Source organism: Hypomesus nipponensis, chromosome 11 (genome assembly GCF_054491055.1).
Source record: "Hypomesus nipponensis isolate SF chromosome 11, ASM5449105v1, whole genome shotgun sequence".
NCBI classification, from domain to species: Eukaryota; Metazoa; Chordata; class Actinopteri; order Osmeriformes; family Osmeridae; genus Hypomesus; species Hypomesus nipponensis.
The window spans coordinates 23,290,760-23,317,315 of NC_140371.1; the positions used below are offsets into that span (position 1 = coordinate 23,290,760).

General features: G+C 49.4%; 1 protein-coding gene across 1 annotated transcript in view; it reads right to left on the bottom strand.

Annotated features, from left to right (window-relative positions):
* wdr11 (WD repeat domain 11) overlaps positions 1-25,512 on the bottom strand; it is a 45,487-nt gene extending 19,975 nt beyond the window's left edge. The window contains exons 1-17 of the mRNA XM_084709061.1: positions 25,310-25,512; positions 24,389-24,500; positions 20,857-21,010; positions 18,458-18,631; positions 15,478-15,679; positions 14,395-14,560; positions 13,659-13,761; positions 13,096-13,294; positions 12,502-12,602; positions 11,305-11,478; positions 8,449-8,533; positions 6,698-6,804; positions 3,586-3,661; positions 2,936-3,044; positions 2,324-2,442; positions 2,080-2,227; positions 9-115 (exon numbers count right to left, since the gene is read on the bottom strand). Coding sequence (XP_084565187.1) covers positions 9-115; positions 2,080-2,227; positions 2,324-2,442; positions 2,936-3,044; positions 3,586-3,661; positions 6,698-6,804; positions 8,449-8,533; positions 11,305-11,478; positions 12,502-12,602; positions 13,096-13,294; positions 13,659-13,761; positions 14,395-14,560; positions 15,478-15,679; positions 18,458-18,631; positions 20,857-21,010; positions 24,389-24,500; positions 25,310-25,395 — 2,222 coding nt within the window. The 5' untranslated portion in view covers positions 25,396-25,512. The remainder of the gene's footprint in view (positions 1-8; positions 116-2,079; positions 2,228-2,323; positions 2,443-2,935; positions 3,045-3,585; positions 3,662-6,697; positions 6,805-8,448; positions 8,534-11,304; positions 11,479-12,501; positions 12,603-13,095; positions 13,295-13,658; positions 13,762-14,394; positions 14,561-15,477; positions 15,680-18,457; positions 18,632-20,856; positions 21,011-24,388; positions 24,501-25,309) is intronic.
* Between the last annotated feature and the right edge of the window lie 1,044 nt (positions 25,513-26,556).

Here is a 26,556-nt window from a genome sequence, read left to right on the forward strand (position 1 = left end):
TGAGTCACCTGGACAGTCGGGCCTTCAGGTCCCAGAAGTTGAGGTTTCCGTCCACGTCACCCAGGACGAGGGTGTCTCCCTTCCATGCAATGCAGGCGATACTCCCCATGCTGCCCTGCAACACACATAGCAGCAGGCCTGAGCAGCTTAACCACCCTCTGAACCCTTCCAACCCTCCCCACCCATAGATCAGTTGAAGGACCGTGCACTCGATTTTTCAGACCTTGCACAAAATAAAATCTGTATTATTTTTTATTATTATTTTTGAAAAACTATAATTGTTCAATGAATCGGCCAAATGCGGCGAAGCCAGCCTCATACGTTTCAATGTCACTCTAGGCTACACGCAAGGTTTTAACAAAACAACGACCCTAGCACTCAGCTCAAGCTTTGAGTAGCAACAAAAATCAGGAACGTTACCTTTACAGGAGTCCAAAAAAAGGGACAAATTTTACATTTAAACACAAATGGCTTGATGAAATCGTTCAAACGGACACAAGCAATGGTCCAGGTAGGCTGGTGAAGCTTTCTGATATATTTAGCTACGAAGAAGTTAGTGGGTTTCGCTGCAAACTTTGCTCAGAGTACTGAGGTTTGCTCACAGTACAGAAGTTTGCTCACAGTACAGAAGTTTGCTCACAGTGCTGAGGTTAGCGCTCAGACAGATTTCTATTTGCTCAGTGCGGAAGAAAATTAGAGGGATTATTGGTATCTACCCTACTGTATCTACCCTTCTGTATATCTGTATGTATCTGTTAATAGCATGACAAGCAAGTCTGCACCTGACTGCAGACACGGACAAACAGCCTGGCAGGTGTCCACAGTCTGCACCTGACTGCAGACACATGGACAAACAGCCTGGCCAGAGAGACTGCTCAGGGTGGAGCTGAAGAGACAAGTGATAAGTGCAACCAAGAGAGAGATGTATCTGTGGAGGAGCCAAGCTTCAGCCACACACACTTCATATCAACCAGGGTGTTTAGACAGAGAGGCAGGTTTACACTCACTCAGCGGGTGCTGACTCAGACTAAGAGAGCATTAGGAGAGAGCAGTGCGGAGGACTCACACTAAGACAGCATTAAGAGAGAGCAGTGCCAGCAAATGCCAACCAGATTACATTTATAGCACAGCTTTATAAACTCACGGTACAGTCAGCATGTGTGAAATTTGTGTAGGAAGCTCAAGTGTTTAAGAGTTTTCAATCCAAGTTTCTTTTCCAAGATAGGAAGCTGATAAGAAGTTTTGAAATATGCTAATTCCTAAATATGCCTATATATGCCTGAATAGAACTTTAAATCCCCAAGTCTGAATAAGGGGGAGGGAGGGAGGGAGGGAGGGAGGGAGAGAGGGAGGGAGGGAGGGAGGGAGGGAGGGAGGGAGGGAGGGAGGGAGGGAGGGAGGGAGGGAGGGAGGGAGGGAGGGAGGGAGGGAGGGAGGGAGGGAGGGAGGGAGGGAGGGAGGGAGGGAGGGAGGGAGGGAGGGGTGATGCCAGAGAGATCCTACAGCATGTCTGCTGTCATATTAAAGCAGGATAAAGAGGCTGGTTGGTCGTTCTAGAGGCTTTTAAGTTAAGGCAGCGGTGCCAACAGCTAGTGTTAACAGGCCTACACAAACACGAGAATACACACACACCCCCACCCCTCCAAACACACACACAACCTCTTCCAAACACACACACAACCTCTTCCAAACACACACACAACCTCTTCCAAACACACACACACAAAAGCCAGAGAGAAAACAAGATGTGGATAGTGGTGCCCTGTTCACTTCATGGAGGAGGAATGTTCCCATATGCCCTGTTCACTTCATGGAGGAGGAATGTTCCCATATGCCTGCCTCCGTTGAACAGTTTTCTTGCCCCGTAATGTGAAACAAAATATCCCCACACACAGTGAGTTTGGCTGTGGAAAAGTGGGAGGATGTGGGCCTAAAATTACAGGAGTTTCTCCCATGATGTTCTGGCTGTTAGGGCTGGTGGGAGATGAACATGTGTGGAGTCAGACTTGGAGAGGGGGGGAGGTAGGGAGGAGGAGAGAGAAAGAAGAGCGGGGGAGGTCGGGAGGAGGCAGTGCGTACGTCCGGGGGGATGCGTGCTCCATCCTTCACTGTGTTTCCCTCCACGGTGATGTGGTACACCTGGCCGTCTGTGTCTGTGAACACAAAGTGTTCCCGGGCTGAGATGGCCTGGCTCGTCTCTGACTTGCTCTCAGCATCCTGGAGAAGGCTGCACACACACACCCACACACACACACACACTGAGAACTTGATAACAGCCAACAGAGGAGCATGTATGATGACCCTTGACCTGATGACCCCTGACCTGATGACCGAGGACTCCACACTCTGCTCCGCGTCCGACACCGTCTGTCGGACCATGGCCTCCCGAGCAGCCATCTGCTTCTTCTTAAGACTCTTCAAGTTGTGGGAGGGGGACCACTCCTGTGCACACACACCTTGATGATCACTCTATTAAGGATTCTTATCAACACGGTAACAGGGGAAAACAAACTAATGCAAGTCACACCCAGCCTACACACACACCGTCTCTACACACACCAACACACACACACAACCAACACACCCAGCCAGAAACAAATGAATCCAGGCTGGACGCTGGTCCCCAGCAGCATCACTGTAGATGTGGCAGGCCTGGCCAGCATCAATATTGGAATGCAGAAGCAATAAGGGCTTAGAGAGCATGTATTATTAAGGTGGCTGTTCTCACAGTCTCACTGCTGCAACCTGCACTCTTCTTTAGGAGCCTTTTAGCTGATGAAGCTGCTTCCTAGCTGAAGGGAATATCCTGGTCCCTTCAACTAGCTCAACCAGCACAAACAACCCCAGGATATATATGGTGGCGTGTGTGTGTGTGTATGTGTGTGCATGCGTGTGTGAGTGTGTGTGTGTGTGTGTGTATGAGTGTGCGCTGTACCAGTGCGGTGACAGTAGGGAAGTTCTTAGCCATCTCCCTCAGCAGGGTGCCAGTTCTCACGTCCCACAGCTCCAGAGGCTTGTCTCTGAACACCACCACCAGGTACTGCCTAGAGGGGGCGACACACACATCAACACCCCCAGGTACTGCCTGGCAAGTACAGGGGCAGGAACAGAGACAGGGGCAGGTACAGAGACAGGGGCAGGAACAGAGACAGGGGCAGGAACAGAGACAGGGGCAGGAACAGGGACAGGAACAGGAACAGAGACAGGAACAGAGACAGGGGCAGGTACAGAGACAGGGGCAGGAACAGAGATAGGGGCAGGAACAGAGATAGGGGCAGGAACAGAGACAGGGGCAGGAACAGAGACAGGGGCAGGTACAGAGACAGGGGCAGGAACAGAGACAGGGGCAGGAACAGAGACAGGGGCAGGAACAGAGACAGGGGCAGGTACAGAGACAGGGGCAGGTACAGAGACAGGGGCAGGTACAGAGACAGGGGCAAGAACAGAGACAGGGGCAGGAACAGAGACAGGGGCAGGAACAGAGACAGGGGCAGGTACAGAGACAGGGGCAGGAACAGAGACAGGGGCAGGAACAGCTTCGGGCAGGTTTGGGAAAATGTGTATGTATGCAGGGGGGTGACTTACTTCAGATGCGACACTTTAATCATCTCAATAGCCGGCTCGTCATTCCCCCGCTCACCTCGGAATGCAAAGCACCTGCCTGGGGAGAGAGAAAGACATGGAGGGAAAGAGAGGTCAATCAACAAACTTGAGCTCTGGAAAAGTCATGACTGGATCACCAAAGCAACAGTCATCAGCCCTCTGGGGTGATGAGGAGAGTCTCTGGGAGGAGGAGGAGGAGGAGAGTCTCTGGGGTGAGGAGGAGGAGAGTCTCTGGGAGGAGGAGGAGGAGGAGGAGAGTCTCTGGGGTGAGGAGGAGGAGAGTCTCTGGGAGGAGGAGGAGGAGGAGGAGAGTCTCTGGGAGGAGGAGGAGAGTCTCTGGGGGGAGGAGGAGAGTCTCTGGGAGGAGGAGGAGAGTCTCTGGGAGGAGGAGGAGAGTCACTGGGAGGAGGAGGAGAGTCTCTGAGTGGGGAGGAGGAGAGTCTCTGAGCGGGGAAGGGGAGAGTCTCTCCGGAAGGATGGGGGGGATGCCTTGAACTCCAAACTCTAACTCCTGAGTCCTGGTCCTAACCCTAACCTTGACCCTAAAGGAGTGCAAAATGTTACGTTTTTTTGTAATTGTCAGCCTAAAACTGTGGTGGCTCTGAATTGTAAAAAAAAAACTCTAACAATGCTGGCTATGGATGCGAAAAACAACGAAAATCGAACCTAATCCAAACTTTTTTTTGACGGACGAAAGTTTCGGAGGCAGTGTGTAAGCATGATTGACATAACGTGAGGTTTTACTTATTTTTTTACGGCCGAACATTTCGGACACGGATTTCAGACTCAGTGTGCAAAGATCTTAACCCTGACCCGTCTAGATGTAAGAGAGCCATCCTATGTACAGCCTCAGGAAGTCTCTTACAGCTGAAGAGGTGTGGGTGTGTGTCCACATTCCTCACAAGCCTCAGGGGCCAGTTGCACAAACAACCTTAAGTTAAGAGTTAAGTCAAATGAAGGTTTCCTTAAAATATAATCGGTTGCACAAAGCACCCTTGAGTCTTTTTCTCACGGTTTCCTTAAATGTTCCCTAAAGTATTTAAGGTTTTTTCCTTATCTTGGTCTTATACTTGAGGATTCCCTTAAAGTTTTTTTAAGTGTTGTAGTAAAGCCCTTAGCAAACAAAGTAAGGAAGAAAACTTAAAGATCCTGTAAAGTGGAATTGAAAATGAGTTTTAAGTTCATCACACCACATAAGAATGTGTTGTTAACTACCCATCCAAATTCGAATGGAAAAAAAAACTGACAAGTATTTTAAATTAGGATTTGAAATCGTGAGAAAATCAGCAGTCTTCTCTGCTTGAGACTGGGGGGCGTGTAGTCTGAAGGAGCTGAATCTCCGCCCCCTCAAATGTATTGAATTTTGCAACAACAGCAACACCAGCTAAATCCATTGTTTATATCAGAACAGGCCTACCTGCAGTCTCTGAGTGTTTTATGTGTTAATTACTTTGTCTTTGCATCGTACCAGCTGAGTAACAGAATTAAACCGTCTGTGATCTGACATAGATAGGTCACTGTGACGTAGATCGATCGGGTTTTGGCTCCGCCTATACAAAACCTGAGCTGAAAAGGGAAGAGAAACTGTTCAACTGGCTAACTCCACATTTCAGTGCAACAAAGTTTTCGCACTTTTCCAATGCTTTCAGGAACTCATTTCACACGAATAGAATGTATTGAGAAGCTAATAATGGAATTTGCTTTACAGGATCTTTAAGGTACCTCTGACTTGTTCTGTACCGCAACATGGCCGAATGTATGGGGTTAAATTAACCCATCCCACACCTAGCACTCTGTTAGGCTCCGGTGCTGCAGTCTAAACATGAAGGCTATTTATCCGCTGTAAGTAGCTAGACTCACGCCAGTAAATGCAGAGTAGGTGTTGATCTAATTTTGATCTACATAGTTAGAAGAAGTAAACTATTTCTCAAACATTACTGTGTAACAAAAAGACCTACAAGTAAAGTTGATATCACCAGTTTTATTGGACTCCCTCCTGTAATTGGTTATCTCTTTTTTAGACATAAGTCAAGTTATCATAGCCTATATATTTTAACCATTTCACCAAACTTCTTGAGTTTATTTTTTTTGCAATTTCATCCTACATTTGTTGTTTTTTGTTTGCAGTTATTTGTGGATCAAATAAACTTTTCAGTATGTGCTTTCTTTTGTTGTATTCCTGTTGAACCGTTACCCTGTAGAAGCACAATATCCTCCTCTGGCCAATTTGTTTTTCTTGCCTTCTTTTCTTCAAATTTTTTCGTAGTTCTACCTAGAGCTAAGTTAGAGCTAACTATCTCTAGCCTTTGTAAGGTGATGCACTAGCTAGAGCTAAGCTAGAGCTAACTATCTCTAGCCTTTGTAAGGTGATGCACTAGCTAGAGCTAAGTTAGATCTAACTATCTCTAGCTTTTGTAAGGTGATGCACTAGCTAGAGCTAAGTTAGATCTAACTATCTCTAGCCTTTGTAAGGTGATGCACTAGCTAGAGCTAAGCTAGAGCTAACTATCTCTAGCTTTTGTAAGGTGATGCACTAGCGATACAACTGAACAAACAAGGTCTCCGTGGAAACCTTGGAATTTTACTGCTGTGAAATCACGTTCAATGTAGTAAATCCTAGAGCCCGACCGATAAAGGATTTTTAAGGCCGATACCAATACAAATATTTGGTGTTTTAAAAATCTGATATTTCCGATATATGTATATATATATATATTTATTTTTTTTACACTCTGATTTTTTTTTATTTTTTTATCCAGAAACGCATGACAAAACAAACTGATTTCCCCAACGTTAGTTATTTGTAGTTTACATTTAGTCATTTTTAGCAGACGCTCTTATCCAGAGCGACTTGAAGTAAGTAACCCTAACCCTAAAAAACTTAAGGTATTTTGTGCAACCGGACCCAGGTAATGACAGAGCAGCACAGTCTGAACAAAACACACTCAAGTCAAAGAAACACACTCTGGGAGAGAGGAGATGAGGGGTCTGAGTTTGGATCTGGGAAGTCCGAGTGGCTGTGTGTGTGTGTGCGTGCGCATAACCCTATGTGTGTGTATGTAACCCTATGCGTGTGTGTGAGTGTGACTCTCACCTGTGGGCAGGTCCACATGCTGGAGCTCATTCCTCACCATGCCCATGTTGTTGGGGGCAGAGGTGGCCACAGACAGGAAGCTGGTGAGACTCACCCATTCAATTCCCCTGTGGAAGGAACACACACACGTACACACACACATTGTGAACAATTTGACTTATGAATGACTGTGTTGAAGTTCTCACCAACACCAGCACAGTGAGGAGGAACAGCATGGGACAGCTGGGAGTCAATGGTAAACACACATGCAGATGAGATGCTAAGTAGCCCTGCCCTGCTGAATCAGGCTGGTTACCCTACTGATCCCTGTCTACCTATCACATTTTAGTTCATATCTCCTCTTAATATGCTACAGCACACTGCCCTGTCAGGTCTGGGAGAAGGGAGAAGAAGTGCAGACACACACATCATTTTGTAAGGAGAGGATTAAAGCTGACGCCATTGTCTGTCTGTGTGTGTGTGTGCGCGTGTTTGCATATACACACATATACATTAAACAAGTGTGAGCCCTCAGTGGGATGTCAATGTGATGTAAGTGAGAGCTGACAGGTAGATTCATTATAGGATGTTGGAGGGGGAACCGGAGGGCATATTTTTCTACTGATACTGAAGATGAGCAAGAAGACAGCACAAACCCTCTAGTTTCAACCATCCAGCCATTCATCCATCCAGCCATTCATCCATCCATCCAGTCATTCATCCATCTAGTCATCCATCCATCTAGTCATTCATCCATCCATCTAGTCATCCATCCATCTAGTCATTCATCCATCCAGCCATTCATCCATCCATCCAGTCATTCATCCATCTAGTCATCCATCCATCTAGTCATCCATCCATCCATCCAGTCATTCATCCAGCCATCCAGCCATTCATCCATCCAGTCATTCATCCATCCATCAAGTCATTCATCCATTCATCATTCATCCAGCTAGCCTGTCACAAACAACTGAAAGTTTGTTTGCATGTGTTATAGAGAGCAACTTCTCCAATTAAGAAGACTTTGTGCCTCTGCTTGGATGGATGGTGTTTTCTCCCAATCAATCTCTTACCGACATAATTGATTCAATCCAGCACTTAATTAATCACAGTGAAATAGTCTCTGTGTTGGTGGGAGAATGGAAGGTAACAAAGCAAGGTATGCTCCCTGTTGGTGTTCTTCCCTGATGTAGACCACAAACCTAACCCTAACCACCCTGGTGTAGACCACAAACCTAACCCTAACCACCCTAATGTAGACCACAAACCTAACCACCCTGGTGTAGACCACAAACCTAACCCTAACCACCCTGGTGTAGACCACAAACCTAACCCTAACCACCCTGGTGTAGACCACAAACCTAACCCTAACCACCCTGGTGTAGACCACAAACCTAACCACCCTGGTGTAGACCCCTCGCTACAGACCCCCCACCTGCTACAGACCCCCCATGGTGTAGACCCCCCTGCTACAGACCTCCCCCCCAACTACAGACCCCCCCCACTTGCTACAGACCCCCCCCCCCCCCCAACTACAGACCCCCCACCTGCTACAAACCCCCCCCATGGTGTAGACCCCCCAACTACAGACCCCCCCACCTGCTACAGAGCCCCCTGCCTGCTGGACCACATGTTAGCATCAGGGTGGTCCTGGTGTTAGCATCAGGGTGGTCCTGGTGTTAGCATCAGGGTGGTCCTGGTGCAGGTGCAGGGAGGAAATTCTGTGTGAGTGTTAGTGTGTGTGTGTGTGTGTGTGGGGGGGGGGGGCTCACTTGACTTCACAGGAGTGGACGCTCAGCTCCTTGTGCAGCAGGCCGCTGGTCAGGTTGTACACCAGCACTGATCCATTACTGGTGCCTGAGGAGGAGAGACAGACAGACAGAGAGAGACAGACAGAGGGGCGAGTACCCACAGTTTTAGTAATCAAGCTGAGAGGTAGAGAGGTGCAGTGTGACAGCCCTCTCACTTCTGTAATCAGAGCCTCGTCTCTCTCCATGAGCCTCACGCCAGCTCTACTCCCCAGAAACACAAGCAGGAGTTAGAGCCTAGCTACCGTGAGACCCTCCAAGGGACTCACAGCCAGCCTGATGGGCCTGACCACACAACTCATCAACACAACAATAGAAGGTTCAGAGTTCACATTCTTGTTGGAAATGAACTAAATGTTGGAAATTAAAATCAAACTAGGAGATTGTAAGTAATGACCTGAGGAAAACATAGTCCTACAAACGGAGTGGCTCATATAGCCAGCAGGTGTGCCATGTGCCAGCCCTCTGCAACACTGCTAACCAGGCACCCAGCTCCAGCTGCTATTACAGGAGCTACTTAATGAAATCTGATAGCAGCACTGGAGAAAGGAATGGAAGCAGGGATGAAAGAAGGGAGAGACGAAGGCAGGGATAGAAGTGATTCTAACTGGACATAAGGATGTAGAAGTGATTCTAACTGGACATATGAAGCATAGCGCAAGTTCAGTCAGGCAAGACCGATCCCTGCACTCGGGCTCAATCATAGTGTACACTACTCACTCCCCCCGCTAAGAACGCCCTACCTTCCCCCGTTCCCGGGTCGGGCGGTCACTGGGGTTCAGGTTGATTAGCACTCCCGCCTACAATACATGGCGTCATATGATCTGTGCCTTTAAATATGATTCTCTCCCTGTGTAGTTCGTTCATGCTGTCAAGTGCGCAACCCTCCACCTCCCCGTCGCCACCTGGTTCCTGTCTCCATCTTCAGCTCGATTGGTCGTCGGCTGTGCCACCGCCACCGGTGTCTGGACTCCGCGGGGGATTCTTCTTCGGGCGTTGGGCAGGCGCCCGTTGATTTATATAATTCCCCGCGGGGTCCAAGCTCCAAACATTGTAGTACATTTATTATTCTGTAATAAATATCTTCCACTTATCCAGGTCTCCCCTGATTGAAATGGATATAGAGGTGATCCTAACTGGACATATGGAGATAGAGGTGATCCTAACTGGACATATGGGGGTCAGATGGCTGAGCGGTTAGGGTTAGAAGTGATCCTCATGTTTGCTGGAGCCTTACTATGTAGTTCTCACGGCTCAGGAAGTTTTCTGGTCAATTCAATATCTTCAATATCTTCCTTTCGGCAGGACCTGCTCTTTTTGCTTCCCAAATCCATTAAAGTGCTCAAGCTGAACTGGCTTGATTCAGACTATAGAATGATGCCTTCATTTGCTGTGAAAAACAGTTCAACAATGAAAACTCGCCAGGGCCACTATGGCAGAAGAATCAGATCTGCTGCAGCCAAATGACTAGGTGGTGTTGTGTCTATGTTTGCATACCTGTGTGTGTTCGATGTGTGAGAGTGTGTGTGTGTGTATGTGTGAGAGAGAGGGGGGGGGCGTTATGGGGTGTAGAGAGCCCTGTACCTTCCTCTAATAGAGCTGTCAGGCCCCAGATTACAGCTTCTCAGACAGAATGCTCAGACAGGCATGGCTGTAGGTGTACCCAGCCTGTCAGACAACAACAGGCACATGTCCTGGGGGAGGGAGGAGGGGAGAGGTAGGAGAGTAATGGGGTGGAGAGACCAGAGGAAGGATGTAGGAGTGGAGGGGGCAGGGGAGGGCAGGTGAGGAAGACTGTCTGATGAAGAGAAGGGGGACTAGTGAGGGGGAGGAAGACCCCTGCCTTCAGTCTAACTTGAATGGGTCTGAGAATGGCAATTTCAACCCCCAGTTCTTCAAACATCAAACTCATCGGCTTTATTTGAACCTCACAGGAAGGTGTAAAACCGCCTGGCTTTCCCAGGTTGCTTTTACACCGTGAAATAACGATCCAAGAATCCTTAGGGAGTGAGAAGTGAAACCTGACCCCAGGAGACTGTAAGCTCTGTCTAGCCTGGGTTCAATATTGACCGGTCTGCACAGATCAATTCGGTGCTGCCGTAAATCTCTTCCCCCTAACTGGGAAATAGGAGGGGAGGAGGAGGGGTGGAGGAAGAGGAGGAGGAGGGAAGGAGGGGATGCTGCCAATAATTCCCCATAAGGCTGTTAAAGTCAGCCCCCTGAACAGGAAGTGTTATACTCCATAAGTCATTGGGGTCACTTGGAGGGAAAAAAATTCTTATCCTGGCTAAAAAACACGAATGGATGGGAACATTAGTCATGGCGACACAATCTCTCTCAAGACTTTTAGCTTCTTAGCCGACCAGCTGAAGAGCAACAAAACATCTCAACAATCCTGGGAGTGATTAGCCACTTGACTGCTCGACTGCCACAGAGACATCATCTGCTGCATCCCAGAGCAGAGTCCTTCAGAACAGAGCCCCAGAGAGTTACAAACTCACCTCACTAATCATCCTATCAAAAACTGGATTCTACTTCGACAGACTTCAAACTGATGGATATTCACCTGCACATGAATCGCACACATGTTAGTATGTCTCACTCATGTCTCCACATGAGGCTCCAGGACCTCAGGCACATCTGCAGACAGACCCAACAGCAGACCTTTTTACTTTGTGGTATTGGATACGCAACACTCAGCAATCTTTGTAAAGCCACCAAGTGTTCTCGAATACTTTCATGTATTGCCAGTGTGTTTGTGTACAGTAACTCTTCCACTAATCCTTGTCATGGAGCTGAGGGCGATGCTGCAGCACTCACCCACAGCCAGCAGGGGCTGGTAGTGGCTGATGTTCTTGGTGGTGAGCGGAGGACACATGCGGAGGCAGAAGGGGGGCAGGGGCAAACCGGACAACAGCCCCGTCAGCAAGAACTTCAGCTGCACCTCCTGCTGGGGGGACGGGGAGGGGGCCTCCCCTGCGAGCAAACCCTGACCTGTAGGATATGCCAGGGTTAATGGGGCGGGGTTAGCAGAGTTGACAGAATCATACAAACATTCTTCTGCTGAGAAACAGAGAGCTGAACAGACAGATTATAGACAGACATCAGGCTACGGGAGGGAGGGAGGGAGGGAGGGAGGGAGGGAGGGAGGGAGGGAGGGAGGGAGGGAGGGAGGGAGGGAGGGAGGGAGGGAGGGAGGGAGGGAGGGAGGGAGGGAGGGAGGGAGGGAGGGAGGGAGGGAGGGAGGGAGGGAGGGAGGGAGGGAGGGAGGGAGGGAGGGAGGGAGGGAGGGAGGGAGGGAGGGAGGGAGGGAGGGAGGGAGGGACCCCGCCCCCAATCAGGGAGCTATGTTAGCCGCATGTTAAGCATTTGGCCTCCACAATGTGAGGTTTGTCTCCCTGATTAAACTGGGGAGGCCAATAGCTCAGCTATGCAGCAGTGGGGGGGGGAGGGGGGGTGAAGGAGGCAATATTACTGCTGGTTTTATTAGACTCCAGATCACTTATCAGTTTTCTTTCTCCTCCCTCAAGGTAATGATGTTTGAGAGTGTTTTAAAGCAATTATATACTGTGGCTCATTTCAAAGTTATCTCGGACAGATAATGAGTAAGTGCTTCACCAGACCATCACACCTCTGTTTCTGCAAACCTGCTCTGTTCTGGAGCTGAGCTTGAAAATCCTGTCTGACTTTTCTTCACCCAAAAGCTGCATAGTAGTCCATATACTGCTATACGGTCTGGACTCTGGACTCCACTGGACTCCACTGGACGCATTTAGCAGTGGTTGTGTAGGGACTCTACTGGACCTACAGAAAGCTGCTGTGTCTGAGTCTTCCCTCTTCTCCACGTCTCACTGATCAACACTCTGCTACACTCTATCACCTGGCTCCTTGTACTGTTACAAAAGGATTGGAGAGGCTCAGAGAGAGAGACACAGAGAGAGAGACAGAAAGAAAGAGACGCAAGACACATAAATAGTATGAGAGAGAGAGAAAGAGATAGAGAGTTAGGGTAAATACCGATCATGGTGTTGAGAGAGAGATCCAGGATCCTCTTCTGGTTCTGTCCCAGGGGCGTTCCACAGAAGGATATGGGGGAGTAGAGGGGGGACAGGCCTGTGCTAAGACAGATGGAGAGAGGGAAGGAGCAGGGTCATTTTCTTCCCATCTGCTGTTGGCCACTTTAACAAGGCCAAGGACTCTCACTGACTTTAAAATCACAATCTGCACAATGACACCCTGCACATTGCAATTTGCACTATTGTATCCTTCTCTTTGCACTGTATTTTTAGGTTACATTGTAAATGATGGCTACTTATATTTTAAATTATGTTCTTTATTCTAAATCCCCTTAGTATTAGCTAGACTTTGCTCCTTTTATATAGTTAGACCACATATTAAAGTTTCAAGATTCCTATATGTTTAATGTATGCACCTTCCTGCCAAAGTAAATTCCTTGTCTGTGCAAACATTCATGGCAAATAAAATCCCTTCTGATTCTGATCACACAGCAAACTATAATAGCAACAGTGTAGTAATGCTTCTATTGTTAAAGTTTGTGTTGTTTCCTGTATGTATGTACGTGTCTGAAAGCGTTAATGAGTGTGTGGCTACCTGGGGTTGGACAGGGCCTTGCCAGTGTGGGTCTTCAGCTCCCAGAGCATAACCCTGCCATCGCTCACTGTGAGGGCAGCGTTGTTCTCGTTGACCGGACAGATGACCATGCGGTACGGACGCACTGTCTTAGTGACCCGGATAGCATCACACTGAGACCTCAGATCATACACCAACTCCTGCACAGCCTGCTCTGGGTCTGAGACAGAGAGACGGAGAGACGGAGAGACGGAGGGAGGGAGGGAGGGAGGGAGGGAGGGAGGGAGGGAGGGAGGGAGGGAGGGAGGGAGGGAGGGAGGGAGGGAGGGAGGGAGGGAGGGAGGGAGGGAGGGAGGGAGGGAGGGAGGGAGGGAGGGAGGGAGGGAGGGAGGGAGGGAGGGAGGGAGGGAGGGAGGGAGGGAGGGAGGGAGGGAGGGAGGGAGGGAGGTTGATTAGATTTCAGGGTCATCAGCTCCTGACAATCAACCAGGGAAAAAACAGGCAGGAAGTGTTAGGGTTAGGGTGTTTAGGGATTTTCTGCTGACTGGCTAGGTGGGAGGACTGTGTGTGTGTGTGCTGCTTGCCTGTTTCGTCAGGGGCAGCGGTCGTGGAGCGACACACTCTCAAGGTGATGCAGCCATTCTCATGGAGACAGTAGAGGGCATCTCTCTGGGCACATGGGATCACCTGACACACAGGAACACACATGAATGAAGGGTACGTGAGTGTGCACATCTGGATGAAGGGTACGTGAGTGTGCACATCTGGATGAAGGGTACGTGAGTGTGCACATCTGGATGAAGGGTACGTGAGTGTGCACATCTGGATGAAGGGTACGTGAGTGTGCACATCTGGATGAAGGGTACGTGAGTGTGCACATCTGGATGAAGGGTACGTGAGTGTGCACATCTGGATGAAGGGTACGTGAGTGTGCACATCTGGATGAAGGGTACGTGAGTGTGCACATCTGGATGAAGGGTACGTGAGTGTGCACATCTGGATGAAGGGTACGTGAGTGTGCACATCTGGATGAAGGGTACGTGAGTGTGCACATCTGGATGAAGGGTACGTGAGTGTGCACATCTGGATGAAGGGTACGTGAGTGTGCACATCTGGATGAAGGGTACGTGAGTGTGCACATCTGGATGAAGGGTACGTGAGTGTGCACATCTGGATGAAGGGTACGTGAGTGTGCACATCTGGATGAAGGGTACGTGAGTGAGCACATCTGGATGAAGGGTGTGTGTAGGTGTGTGCGTACCTGGATGAAAGGTGTGTGTGCTGCATGTGTGCCTTGATAAAGAGTGTGTGTGAGTATACCTGGATGAAGGGGACTCCGGAGCGTTCGATGGCCACCACGCCCACGGTCTGGCTGAGCTCCAGGTCCAAGATAAGGATCTCCCGCGGGTACAGCAGCAGCATGTGGCTCCTCTTGGAGGGCAGGTAGGACAGCTGCAGGCAGTCATTCAGCGTTACAGCCTCCGCCCTGCAGAGGGGGAGAGGGTTAGGGAGCTGCAGGGATGGTTAAGGGGCTGCAGGGAGGGTTGGGGGGGCTGTAGGGAGGGTTAGGGGGCTGCAGGGAGGGTTGGGGGGGCTGCAGGGAGGGTAAGGGGGGCTGCAGGGAGGGTTAGGGGGCTGCAGGGAGGGTTAGGGGGCTGCAGGGAGGGTTGGGGGGCTGTAGGGAGGGTTAGGGGGGCTGCAGGGAGGGTTAGGGGGGCTGCAGGGATGGTTAGGGGGGCTGCAGGGAGGGTTGGGGGGCTGCAGGGAGGGTTAGGGGGCTGCAGGGAGGGTTAGGGGGCTGCAGGGAGGGTTAGGGGGCTGCTAGGAGGGTTAGGGGGCTGCAGGGAGGGTTGGGGGGCTGCAGGGAGGGTTAGGGGGGCTGCAGGGAGGGTTAGGGGGCTGCAGGGAGGGTTGGGGGGGCTGCAGGGAGGGTTAGGGGGGCTGCAGGGAGGGTTAGGGGGCTGCAGGGAGGGTTAGGGGGCTGCAGGGAGGGTTGGGGGGCTGCAGGGAGGGTTAGGGGGCTGCAGGGAGGGTTAGGGGGCTGCAGGGAGGGTTGGGGGGGCTGCAGGGAGGGTTAGGGGGCTGCAGGGAGGGTTAGGGGGCTGCAGGGAGGGTTAGGGGGCTGCAGGGAGGGTTAGGGGGCTGCAGGGAGGGTTAGGGGGGCTGCAGGGAGGGTTGGGGGGCTGCAGGGAGATCATCAGAGACAGAGAGACATAGAGAGATACTGAGAGAGAGAGAGAGAGAGAGAGACAAAGAGAGATACTGGGAGAGAGACAGAGAGAGAGAGAAAGAGAGATACTGAGAGAGAGACCAACCCCGCTCCTCTCCCCCTCCCACCAACCCGCTCCTCTCCCCCACCCCAGCAGCCAACAGTCCCTGTTCACCACAGTGGAGGGGTCTTACGTGGGTTTCTCGTTGGTGATGAGCACCTTGACCTTGTTCAGGGCCTTCTTGGCACCCGTGGGGGCGGGCAATGTGGCGGGTGGGGGCTTGGTGTGTGCGGGGCTGGCGTGGGGGCTCGCTATGTACACCTTCTTGCCCCCGCTGGCCGGAGGCTTGGAATGGGAGAAGTCTGTGATGAAGACGATCCCCTCGCTGGTCAGCACTTCCAGGGACAGAGAGAGGCTTCATGAGGATATGGAACTAATGATACATAACCATGACTCTCAGTATCAGCCTGTTAGTTTCGTACAGAGGTGTATTACAAGTAGGGATGAAGCCATTAACCGATTTGACTATTAACCACGATTTATAACGTCTCAGTTTTCTATCCGTAGAGGCTCAGCTACACCCAGTGTTTCTGTTCTCACTCAATGAAGGGACATTATGTTACATTATTTTTCTAAGAACAACGGTTGCACAGTGACGAAAATTAAACAAACATTGCCGGAGTTTGCAAACAGTTCTAGAGAATTCAGTTCCCATTTCCCCTCCAGGGCAGTTGCACAAAAATCACGATGTTTTCTCCTGTTGCTATCTTGAGCTGACAGTATGTAATTTATCATCGCGTGTGTTAGTTTACAGTGTAGGCTACCTATTTTCATGAGGTACATTTCTTGTTTGTTCGTTAATTTACTAATACGGGCTTTAAAGTAAAGAATATCTTGTTTTCAGAGGTTTTATTGCTCATCGTTAGATGTTCATGAGAAGTACTGTGTAACACAGCTAATCCGTGTAGTGTTGTCTAATTTACTAATGCATCCCAATTGGCTATATACACAAAGTGTTTCCGGGAAAAATAGGCCAGGTCTAGAACTTGCGATGAAGTTAGAAGCATGACTTTTCATAACCAGAACAGGTTGTTAACCCTTAGCTATTGCTCCCTTAACCCTACACTCAGATTGTGCATCTTCTCCCTTTTTTTCCATTGGCCGATAAGAGGACTCACAGAGATCCCTCCCGTTTACAGATTTTAGTTAGAAACTGAAGACGCGTTACATCACATTATAGCTAGGGGTTACTGCTCAAATACATTAGCTAGCTAGTGATAGCTACTTTTACTGTGTGAGTTAGGTAAACTATACTTTGGTAATTGTTGATGTAGCTCAAAACTTACAATTGGATCCCCTTTTCCCTCTTGCTGGAAGGGCAGCAACATAGAATCCTATGTAAGTCGTTGATTGTTATTTTGGCAAGATCACCCAAACTCCTCCATAAAAACAGCATTTTGTGTGAAAGAACTAAGGTAACTGCTAGAGCTAGCTACCGGAAGTCATTGATGCGTTCATATAGTGAATTACACTAAGGTCTGAAAATGCCTGGTTCTTCAGGAACATTCTCTTGTTCGGGCGGTCATTTATATTTTAGTTTATTGTTATTAATATTACTATTTTTTGTCTTTTTTGACACAACCTTAAGTTTTGTTGCAGGCACAAATCTTCTTAGCATAACGTATGGTGACCATAACTTACACTATAGCCACGGTGCTAATTCTCACAATGTTAAACACTATTGACTTAAGCTAAAACCAAAGTTCAACGTAAATTATACATATAAATACAATACATCCGCCAACCAGCGATGGTGGTAACACCTTGGCTACACCTGAAAGAGGGGCCCGAGGAGGAGTCTGAGGAGGGCGTTCCTGTTTGAGGAGCCTGAGTAGAGAGTTCCTGTTTGAGGAGCCTGAGTAGAGAGTTCCTGTTTGAGGAGTCTGAGGAGGGAGTTCCTGTTTCAGAGGCCTGAGTAGAGAGTTCCTGTTTCAGGGGCCTGAGGAGAGAGTTCCTGTTTGAGGAGCCTGAGTAGAGAGTTCCTGTTTGAGGAGTCTGAGGAGGGAGTTCCTGTTTCAGGGGCCTGAGTAGAGAGTTCCTGTTTCAGAGGCCTGAGGAGAGAGTTCCTGTTTCAGGGGCCTGAGGAGAGAGTTCCTGTTTCAGAGGCCTGAGGAGGGAGTTCCTGTTTCAGGGGCCTGAGTAGAGAGTTCCTGTTTCAGAGGCCTGAGTAGAGAGTTCCTGTTTCAGGGGCCTGAGGAGAGAGTTCCTGTTTCAGGGGCCTGAGTAGAGAGTTCCGGTTTCAGGGGCCTGAGGAGGGAGCTCTGCAGTTGGACCCCGCGGTGCGTGTGTAGTTTCGTTCATACATTTACGGTTATCATAATGTTTAATTTATTTGGGGCTGCAGCTAACGATTATTTTAATAATCGATTAATCTGTTGATTCTTTTTCGATCAATCGATGAATAGGATACAAAAACAAAAAAGCATTAATTTCCAACCCTTTATTCAAAAACAGAACTGACAGCGCAAATTCACAGTACAAAAAATCTTCAGAATGTGCGCAAACAGGCACACAATTTTGAAAAAGTTAACAATATTAGCATGGATTTAATGCTATTTTCGTTAAGTTTTAGTTAAAACGTTATTGAAAATTGAAAGTGTGTGGAAATAGGCAGACTTTATTAGAATAATCTGGTGTATATTTAAGATTTTTTGACAAAAATTTTGAAAAAGTTAAGATTTGCAAGGATTAAGCTATTTTCAAAGATTAGTGATTTTCTATCATTTTATTTGAAACTTCATTGAAAAAGTAAAGGCTGTGGAAGTATACCAGACATTGTTAAGATACTCTAGTGTCTGTTTGAGGTTTTATATTCATACAAATATTATAAAAGTCTACATTTTTCAAAATGGTATGGGTTGTTTTCACCCGGTCCCTAACGCGATGCTGCAAAGTAGCGTCTTCCGAATGTGACACATATATTGAATATGAAACTGACTCAACCTCGATTAATTAACACACTGTTTCGATGTATTTAGTGTGAAATGCTCCCACATGTGATTTCATGTGATTTTATACATCCCGTTATTAATGCATAATAATTGTGAAACGGTGATTATTTCTCATGCTATAATCGTACCATCAAAATCTATAATTGTTGCATCCCTACTTACAAGCCATGTTGGAGGGGTCAAAGGGGTCGAAGGAGAAGGAGAGGATGTTCTCAGCGTAGCTCCGCCTCCACAGTTTGGTCCCTGTGTCTCCGTTCCAGAGGACGATATAGTTAGGGGGGTGGATGGCCAACAGGAGGTCACGAGATGCATCCTGGTTCCACAGCCACTCCAGGTCTGACGGGGGGCAAGGAGAGGAAGGGGTGCAGGGAGAGAGAACAATATAGAACAGTGTTTCTCAAACTTTTTCAGACCAAGGACCACTTGGCCAATAAATAAAAACTTGCGGACCATCTAGCTAAATAGTAGGCTATATCCCCGGAACAACAGGTCTCCAGACCTGGCGCCATACAATTGTTAGCGGCACATGATTTTCTAACGGATAATGTAGGCTATTTCGCTTTTTATAATTTCCGCTCAGAAAAAAAGTTTTGAGACTGCTTACATTAACATTTACATGTATTCATTTAGCAGACGCTTTTAAGATTCCTGTATGTTTATTGTATGCACCTCCCTGCCAAAGCAAATTCCTTGTCTGTGCAAACATTCATGGCGAATAAATCAATTTCTGATTCTGATTTTATCCAAAGCGACTTCCAAGAGAGAGCTTTACAAAGTGCATAGGTCACTGATAATAACAACAAGATAGCCCCAAAGCATTGCGGGTAGCCAAAACAAGAAGCATACATTGTGAACAACCAAAAAATAAGTGCCAAAGGGAAGAACCATAAGAGCATGTAGTTAAGCAAGTTACAATTAAACAACATGAATCTCTAAGTGCAAGTGTACCTATAGTAAAAGCAGCAACAGTAAAAAAATAAATAAGATGAACTAAAATAGAATATTTTGCAGCGAATACAACTGTTTAAATCAGTTGCCACTAACCAACAAGAGCAACAAGTCTCTAAGCAAGAGTCATTGTGTTCCTTGAGGAAACTAGCATTGGGTTCAGCAAACCATTCCTAAGTACCGTTGTACTCTCGGAACAAGTGCGTCTTGATCCTTCTCTTGAAGGTGGAGAGACAGTCTGTGTCTCTGATGGAGGTGGGGAGTTGATTCCACCACTGGGGGGCCAGGCAAGAGAAGAGCTTATGTTGGGACCGGGCGGTCTTGAGCGGTGGGACCACCAGGCGGTTGTTTGAAAAAGATCGTAGGTGGTGGGTGGGGGTGTAAGGCTGCAGGAGAGACTTGATGTGGTCGGGTGCAGTCCCGTTCACTGCTCGGAAGGTCAGTACCAGGGTCTTGAATCTGATGCGGGCCGTGATGGGTAGCCAGTGGAGGGAGATGAGGAGCGGGGTAACGTGGGAGCGTTTGGGTAGATTGTAGACCAGGCGGGCCGCTGCGTTCTGAATCCTCTGAAGAGGGCGGGTTGCGCATGCTGGGAGACCGGCGAGCAGCGAGTTGCAGTAGTCCAACTTGGAGAGGACAAGTGCTTGGACAAGCAGCTGGGTGGAGTGCTCAGACAGGTATCTCCTGATCTTCCGGATGTTGTAGAGGGTGAATCTGCACGACCGGGAGACCGCAGCAATGAGGGCCGTGTGGGAGAGCTTGTCATCCATGGTAACCCCAAGGTTCCTGGCAGAGGATGAGGGGGTCACCGTCGCAGATCCCAGGGTGATTGAGAGGTCGTAGGAGGTGGAAGGTTTGGCCGGAATGATGAGAAGTTCTGTTTTGGCGAGGTTCAGCTGGAGGTGGTGCTCGGTCATCCAGGCGGAGAGGTCTGCGAGGCAGGCCTCAATCCTAGCTGAGATCCCCGGATCTGCTTAACGATCCGAGTGTTAATCAAGCACGGAGCCAGACGTTGTAAATATTCTAGCCCAAACCTAGGACATATGGGTTTGATGTGATGCAGATAGGGATTTCCAGACAAAATGTTTGGCCATTATTTGAGCGCAAAATAGTTTTTGGAGATTTATGTAAAATAAACAGCCGTTTTTCAATTGGTAAAACCTTGTCTAGTGATGCCATCACTCCGGCCCTGCTCCCATCCATCCTCCCTGACGCGTATCGTTACGGCGTATAGGTAGCCTGAGAAAACTTTTTATAAAAGACGGGCTATGGATCCAACCAACTCTATTTGGGAGGGGAGAACTCCCTCACATGGTACAACCAGAGAGGCTCTGGTACAACCCATGCAGAGGCTGCAATGTCAGAATGCGGAACGTGTGTAGCCCATTTTATTAAGCTACTACTGACTGTGTTTTTTTAGTTCTGAGTTGTATGTTAGAAATGTTGCAATAATTTACTTGTGGCCGTTGCGGACCACTACGGGGGCAGGGCCAGACCACCAGTGGTCCGCGGACCACACTTTGAGAACGACTGATATAGAAGAAACACATATTTGACACAAAAAGGGGACACTCCTTAAAGCTGTAGCATAGTTGCCAGAGAGCAGGACTCACCCTGGATGGGTTTGGAGTGTTCCTGGATCTCACAGTGGGCTGTCCCACTCACCACATCCCACACGATGATCTTCCCCGACGCGTCTCCGGACGCCAGGCGCAGAGAGTAGGGAGAGCTCAGGCTGTGGTGGTAGTTCTCCCTGGACCACTTCACCTGCACACACACAGCGATTACACACACAGCACCCAGCCCTGACACACAGCACCCAGCCCTGACACACAGCACCCAGCCCTGACACACAGCATCCAGCCCTGACACACAGCATCCAGCCCTGACACACAGCACCCAGCCCTGACACACAGCATCCAGCCCTGACACACAGCACCCAGCCCTGACACACAGCACCCAGCCCTGACACACAGCATCCAGCCCTGACACACACAGCATCCAGCCCTGACACACAGCATCCAGCCCTGACACACAGCATCCAGCCCTGACACACAGCACCCAGCCCTGACACACAGCACCCAGCCCTGACACACAGCACCCAGCCCTGACACACAGCATCCAGCCCTGACACACAGCACCCAGCCCTGACACACAGCACCCAGCCCTGACACACAGCACCCAGCCCTGACACACAGCATCCAGCCCTGACACACAGCACCCAGCCCTGACACACAGCATCCAGCCCTGACACACAGCATCCAGCCCTGACACACAGCATCCAGCCCTGACACACAGCACCCAGCCCTGACACACAGCACCCAGCCCTGACACACAGCACCCAGCCCTGACACACAGCATCCAGCCCTGACACACTACAGCATCCAGTCATTACACACACAGCACCCAGCCCTGACACACAGCACCCAGCCCTGACACACAGCACCCAGCCCTGACACACAGCACCCAGCCCTGACACACAGCACCCAGCCCTGACACACAGCATCCAGCCCTGACACACAGCACCCAGCCCTGACACACAGCACCCAGCCCTGACACACAGCACCCAGCCCTGACACACAGCATCCAGCCCTGACACACAGCACCCAGCCCTGACACACAGCATCCAGCCCTGACACACAGCATCCAGCCCTGACACACAGCATCCAGCCCTGACACACAGCACCCAGCCCTGACACACAGCATCCAGCCCTGACACACAGCACCCAGCCCTGACACACAGCATCCAGCCCTGACACACTACAGCATCCAGTCATTACACACACAGCACCCAGCCCTGACACACAGCACCCAGCCCTGACACACAGCACCCAGCCCTGACACACAGCATCCAGCCCTGACACACACAGCATCCAGCCCTGACACACAGCATCCAGCCCTGACACACAGCATCCAGCCCTGACACACAGCACCCAGCCCTGACACACAGCACCCAGCCCTGACACACAGCACCCAGCCCTGACACACAGCATCCAGCCCTGACACACAGCACCCAGCCCTGACACACAGCACCCAGCCCTGACACACAGCACCCAGCCCTGACACACAGCATCCAGCCCTGACACACAGCACCCAGCCCTGACACACAGCATCCAGCCCTGACACACAGCATCCAGCCCTGACACACAGCATCCAGCCCTGACACACAGCACCCAGCCCTGACACACAGCACCCAGCCCTGACACACAGCACCCAGCCCTGACACACAGCATCCAGCCCTGACACACTACAGCATCCAGTCATTACACACACAGCACCCAGCCCTGACACACAGCACCCAGCCCTGACACACAGCACCCAGCCCTGACACACAGCATCCAGCCCTGACACACAGCACCCAGCCCTGACACACAGCACCCAGCCCTGACACACAGCACCCAGCCCTGACACACAGCATCCAGCCCTGACACACAGCACCCAGCCCTGACACACAGCACCCAGCCCTGACACACAGCATCCAGCCCTGACACACAGCATCCAGCCCTGACACACAGCATCCAGCCCTGACACACAGCACCCAGCCCTGACACACAGCACCCAGCCCTGACACACAGCACCCAGCCCTGACACACAGCATCCAGCCCTGACACACTACAGCATCCAGTCATTACACACACAGCACCCAGCCCTGACACACAGCACCCAGCCCTGACACACAGCACCCAGCCCTGACACACAGCATCCAGCCCTGACACACAGCACCCAGCCCTGACACACAGCACCCAGCCCTGACACACAGCACCCAGCCCTGACACACAGCATCCAGCCCTGACACACAGCACCCAGCCCTGACACACAGCATCCAGCCCTGACACACAGCATCCAGCCCTGACACACAGCACCCAGCCCTGACACACAGCACCCAGCCCTGACACACAGCACCCAGCCCTGACACACAGCATCCAGCCCTGACACACTACAGCATCCAGTCATTACACACACAGCACCCAGCCCTGACACACAGCACCCAGCCCTGACACACAGCACCCAGCCCTGACACACAGCATCCAGCCCTGACACACAGCACCCAGCCCTGACACACAGCACCCAGCCCTGACACACAGCACCCAGCCCTGACACACAGCATCCAGCCCTGACACACAGCACCCAGCCCTGACACACAGCACCCAGCCCTGACACACAGCACCCAGCCCTGACACACAGCATCCAGCCCTGACACACAGCACCCAGCCCTGACACACAGCACCCAGCCCTGACACACAGCACCCAGCCCTGACACACAGCACCCAGCCCTGACACACAGCACCCAGCCCTGACACACAGCACCCAGCCCTGACACACAGCATCCAGCCCTGACACACAGCACCCAGCCATGGCACACTACAGCATCCAGTCATTACATTAGCCTAGACTGTTATTTGAGTTTTGAAAAGGACTTACTGAAACTGACAGGGGTCAATACTAGAAGAGACTCTGAGTACAAACCCTGAAACCAAGACATTTGCATGATGCTACCCCTGTGGCAAGATGGTTGAATCTAATGGCAAGTGGGTGTTTAAATGATTGAACAGGGCTTATATCTCTGTTACTGCATTGGCATGCTCTTTGCTGTGGCCGTCAGATCCCTTGCTCTGCTTGTTTGGGTCAGGCAGGCTTGTGAGGAATGAGCAGGGTCAAGATTTACAAGATGAACGTGTGCTCGGGTGTGAGGAATGGGAGGCTGTGAGTGGGCCCCAACACTGATAATGGCTGAGGACTTTATTGGCTGTAAATCACCCTTGAACACACACAAACCCAAAGAAACACACGCTTGCGAGGGCGCTTGCGAGGGCGCTTGCGAGGGCGCTTGCGAGGGCGCTTGCGAGGGCGCTTGCGAGGGCGCTTGCGAGGGCGCTCTGTGGGGAGGCTATATAGGGACAGGGCAAGGCTTTTTATCGGAGAGGTTTTCTACCAGAGGTAGAAGGAGGCTTTTATTGTTGTGAGTCTTTGGCCTACACAGTGAAACAGGGTAGAGAAGCAGTTCCTCCTTGGTCCAAGGCACACAGTATTAATATCACTTGGTGAACCTGTTTTTGCTCTGTGCAGGCCTGTACTATTATTCTAGTAAAAGTCTTTGACATCCCAGGTATGGCAAGCTTGTGGGAGGACATGTACAACATTTACCTTCACAACATTGGCTTTGTGCCTCTCCAGGACCTGGATGGTCTGGGAGGTGTTGGGGTCGATGATGAGGATGCTGGAGTGGCACCCCTGAGCGATCAGCCCCTGCCAGCCCCTGCAGAGGACAGGAGGAGACATGAACACAGGGATGGGCTGACTGATCTCTAGATGGTACAGTGTGCATGAGACAGCATCGCAAATAAAATATAAAGTTGAAGGACGAGGGAGACCAGCTGTTATGAGGCACAGAACAAGCTTCATGAAGGAGCTGTTATCCAATATGCAATATACTGGACATGTATTGTATCCCGAACTTAGTCTCTGATAAAAATGACAGTCTCTCTACAGTCAATGCTTGCGCAAGAAGGTGAAACGTAAAGGAGATACCCTTTACGAAATCCCGGAAAATTTTAGAATTCCTGCAGGACACATTTTTTAGGTCTCGAAAAGAGTACATGTCCGGGTAAAAGAGGACGTCTGGTCACCCTACATTAGTCACATTACTAAGAAAACCTCAGCTGATAATCAAACAGTCACACGTATAATGAACATACTAGGCCAGCTTAGGCAGCTAGCTATAAACACAGTCGAACATTTGCAGCATAATCACTTAAATCGATGACAGTAATAAATGTAGGAACATAAAAGATCGGTACGTAGCTGAATGCTTCATGTGATAAATGTACTGTCCCTGATAGGCTACTGACTGTCTGGCTGGGTCATAGCTGTCATGTCGCATTAGTTAGCGTTAGCTTGCTAGCAGGCTAGTCCCCTACTCACCAGTCTACAGCCGAGCTTAGCTTGTTAGCAGGCTAGTCCTCTACTCACCATTCTACAGCGGAGCTTAGCTTGCTAGCAGGCTAGTCCTCTACTCACCATTCTACAGCGGAGCTTAGCTTGCTAGCAGGCTTGTCCTCTACTCACCAGTCTACAGCGGTTTTATTCTGCAAATTGAGCGTGCCAGTCAAAGTCCGAGCGGCGAGTTTGATATTGACAGTATAAGGAATCATAATTACTGTAAATTATACAATATAAATTAATATAATCCCCAGATTTTGCACAGAATACGGTGTTCAGGTTGCTGGATATTGTTGACATGGGCAAACAGGAAGTGTAAAAAGTAGTATGAGAATGAAATGTTAGTTCCGAGGTTCGAATAGTTCCTTCCCATGGAAAACAGTTCCAACTAGAGAGGGTACAATTTCTGGGGAAATTGTAGGGTGTGCTTGCTTACTTGCGTTGGTTGCAGGGGTCCGTATTTAAATTAAATTTTTGTATATTTTATATTAAAATGCATAGCCTACTTATTGTTTATAAAGATTACATAGATTTAAAAGCATATTTTTTCTGCTCATTTACAACTCAAAATACTAAGAGTGAAGAGTAGAATGAAATAGTTGTCTTCTCATTTCCCCTGCAAGAGGGAATAATGATCAGCAACCTCATAGTTGAATCAAAACGTATACATTTGGCAGACCGGTGTTCAAATAGTATCATCTGCTAACTGAAAATATGCCCCCAAAAACGTAAATAAGCTTGACATTTATTTAGGGGAAAATCACTCATTCATAAGAATGTCAGCGGTAGCGATCATTGTCAGTAACAAGGCAAAATGCGATATAGCCCTGCTGTGTGGAGAAGCTGCCCCTGTAAATTGTAGGCTACAACTACTACTAGACTGTCTTGGTAGCGATTGCGTTGGTTGAATTCGATTTAACGTTACTTCCGTTGTACGGTCTAGGCTGAAATGAATTATTTTCATGAACAGATTGAAGTTTAGGCAGTGGCAATGGAGTTCAGGTTAGTAGTCACTAACATGTGCCGCCGTTTAACTTCCTACATAGGCTACATAGGAGGAATGTTTATTTTAACGATTGAAAACAGATGCATCATAGACTGCTGTAGTATGTGTTGCCCGAGCAACAGAGGCAAATTACATGATGCTAATGCTTCAGTGAAATAGTAGACTACTGTTTCGGAAAGTAGATGTAACTACTTCCTTATATCAGCTTATATTGTACATTACACTTCACAATTGTGTTTCATATCACAAAGTAAAATGGGTAAATAGTTATCACCCTGGCCTCTTTGCTTGTGGCGTTTCTGCAGCTCCCTTGCAGTAAGCAGTTAGCCGAGCTATCTCCCAGAGGAACAAGCTGCTAAAGTAATGT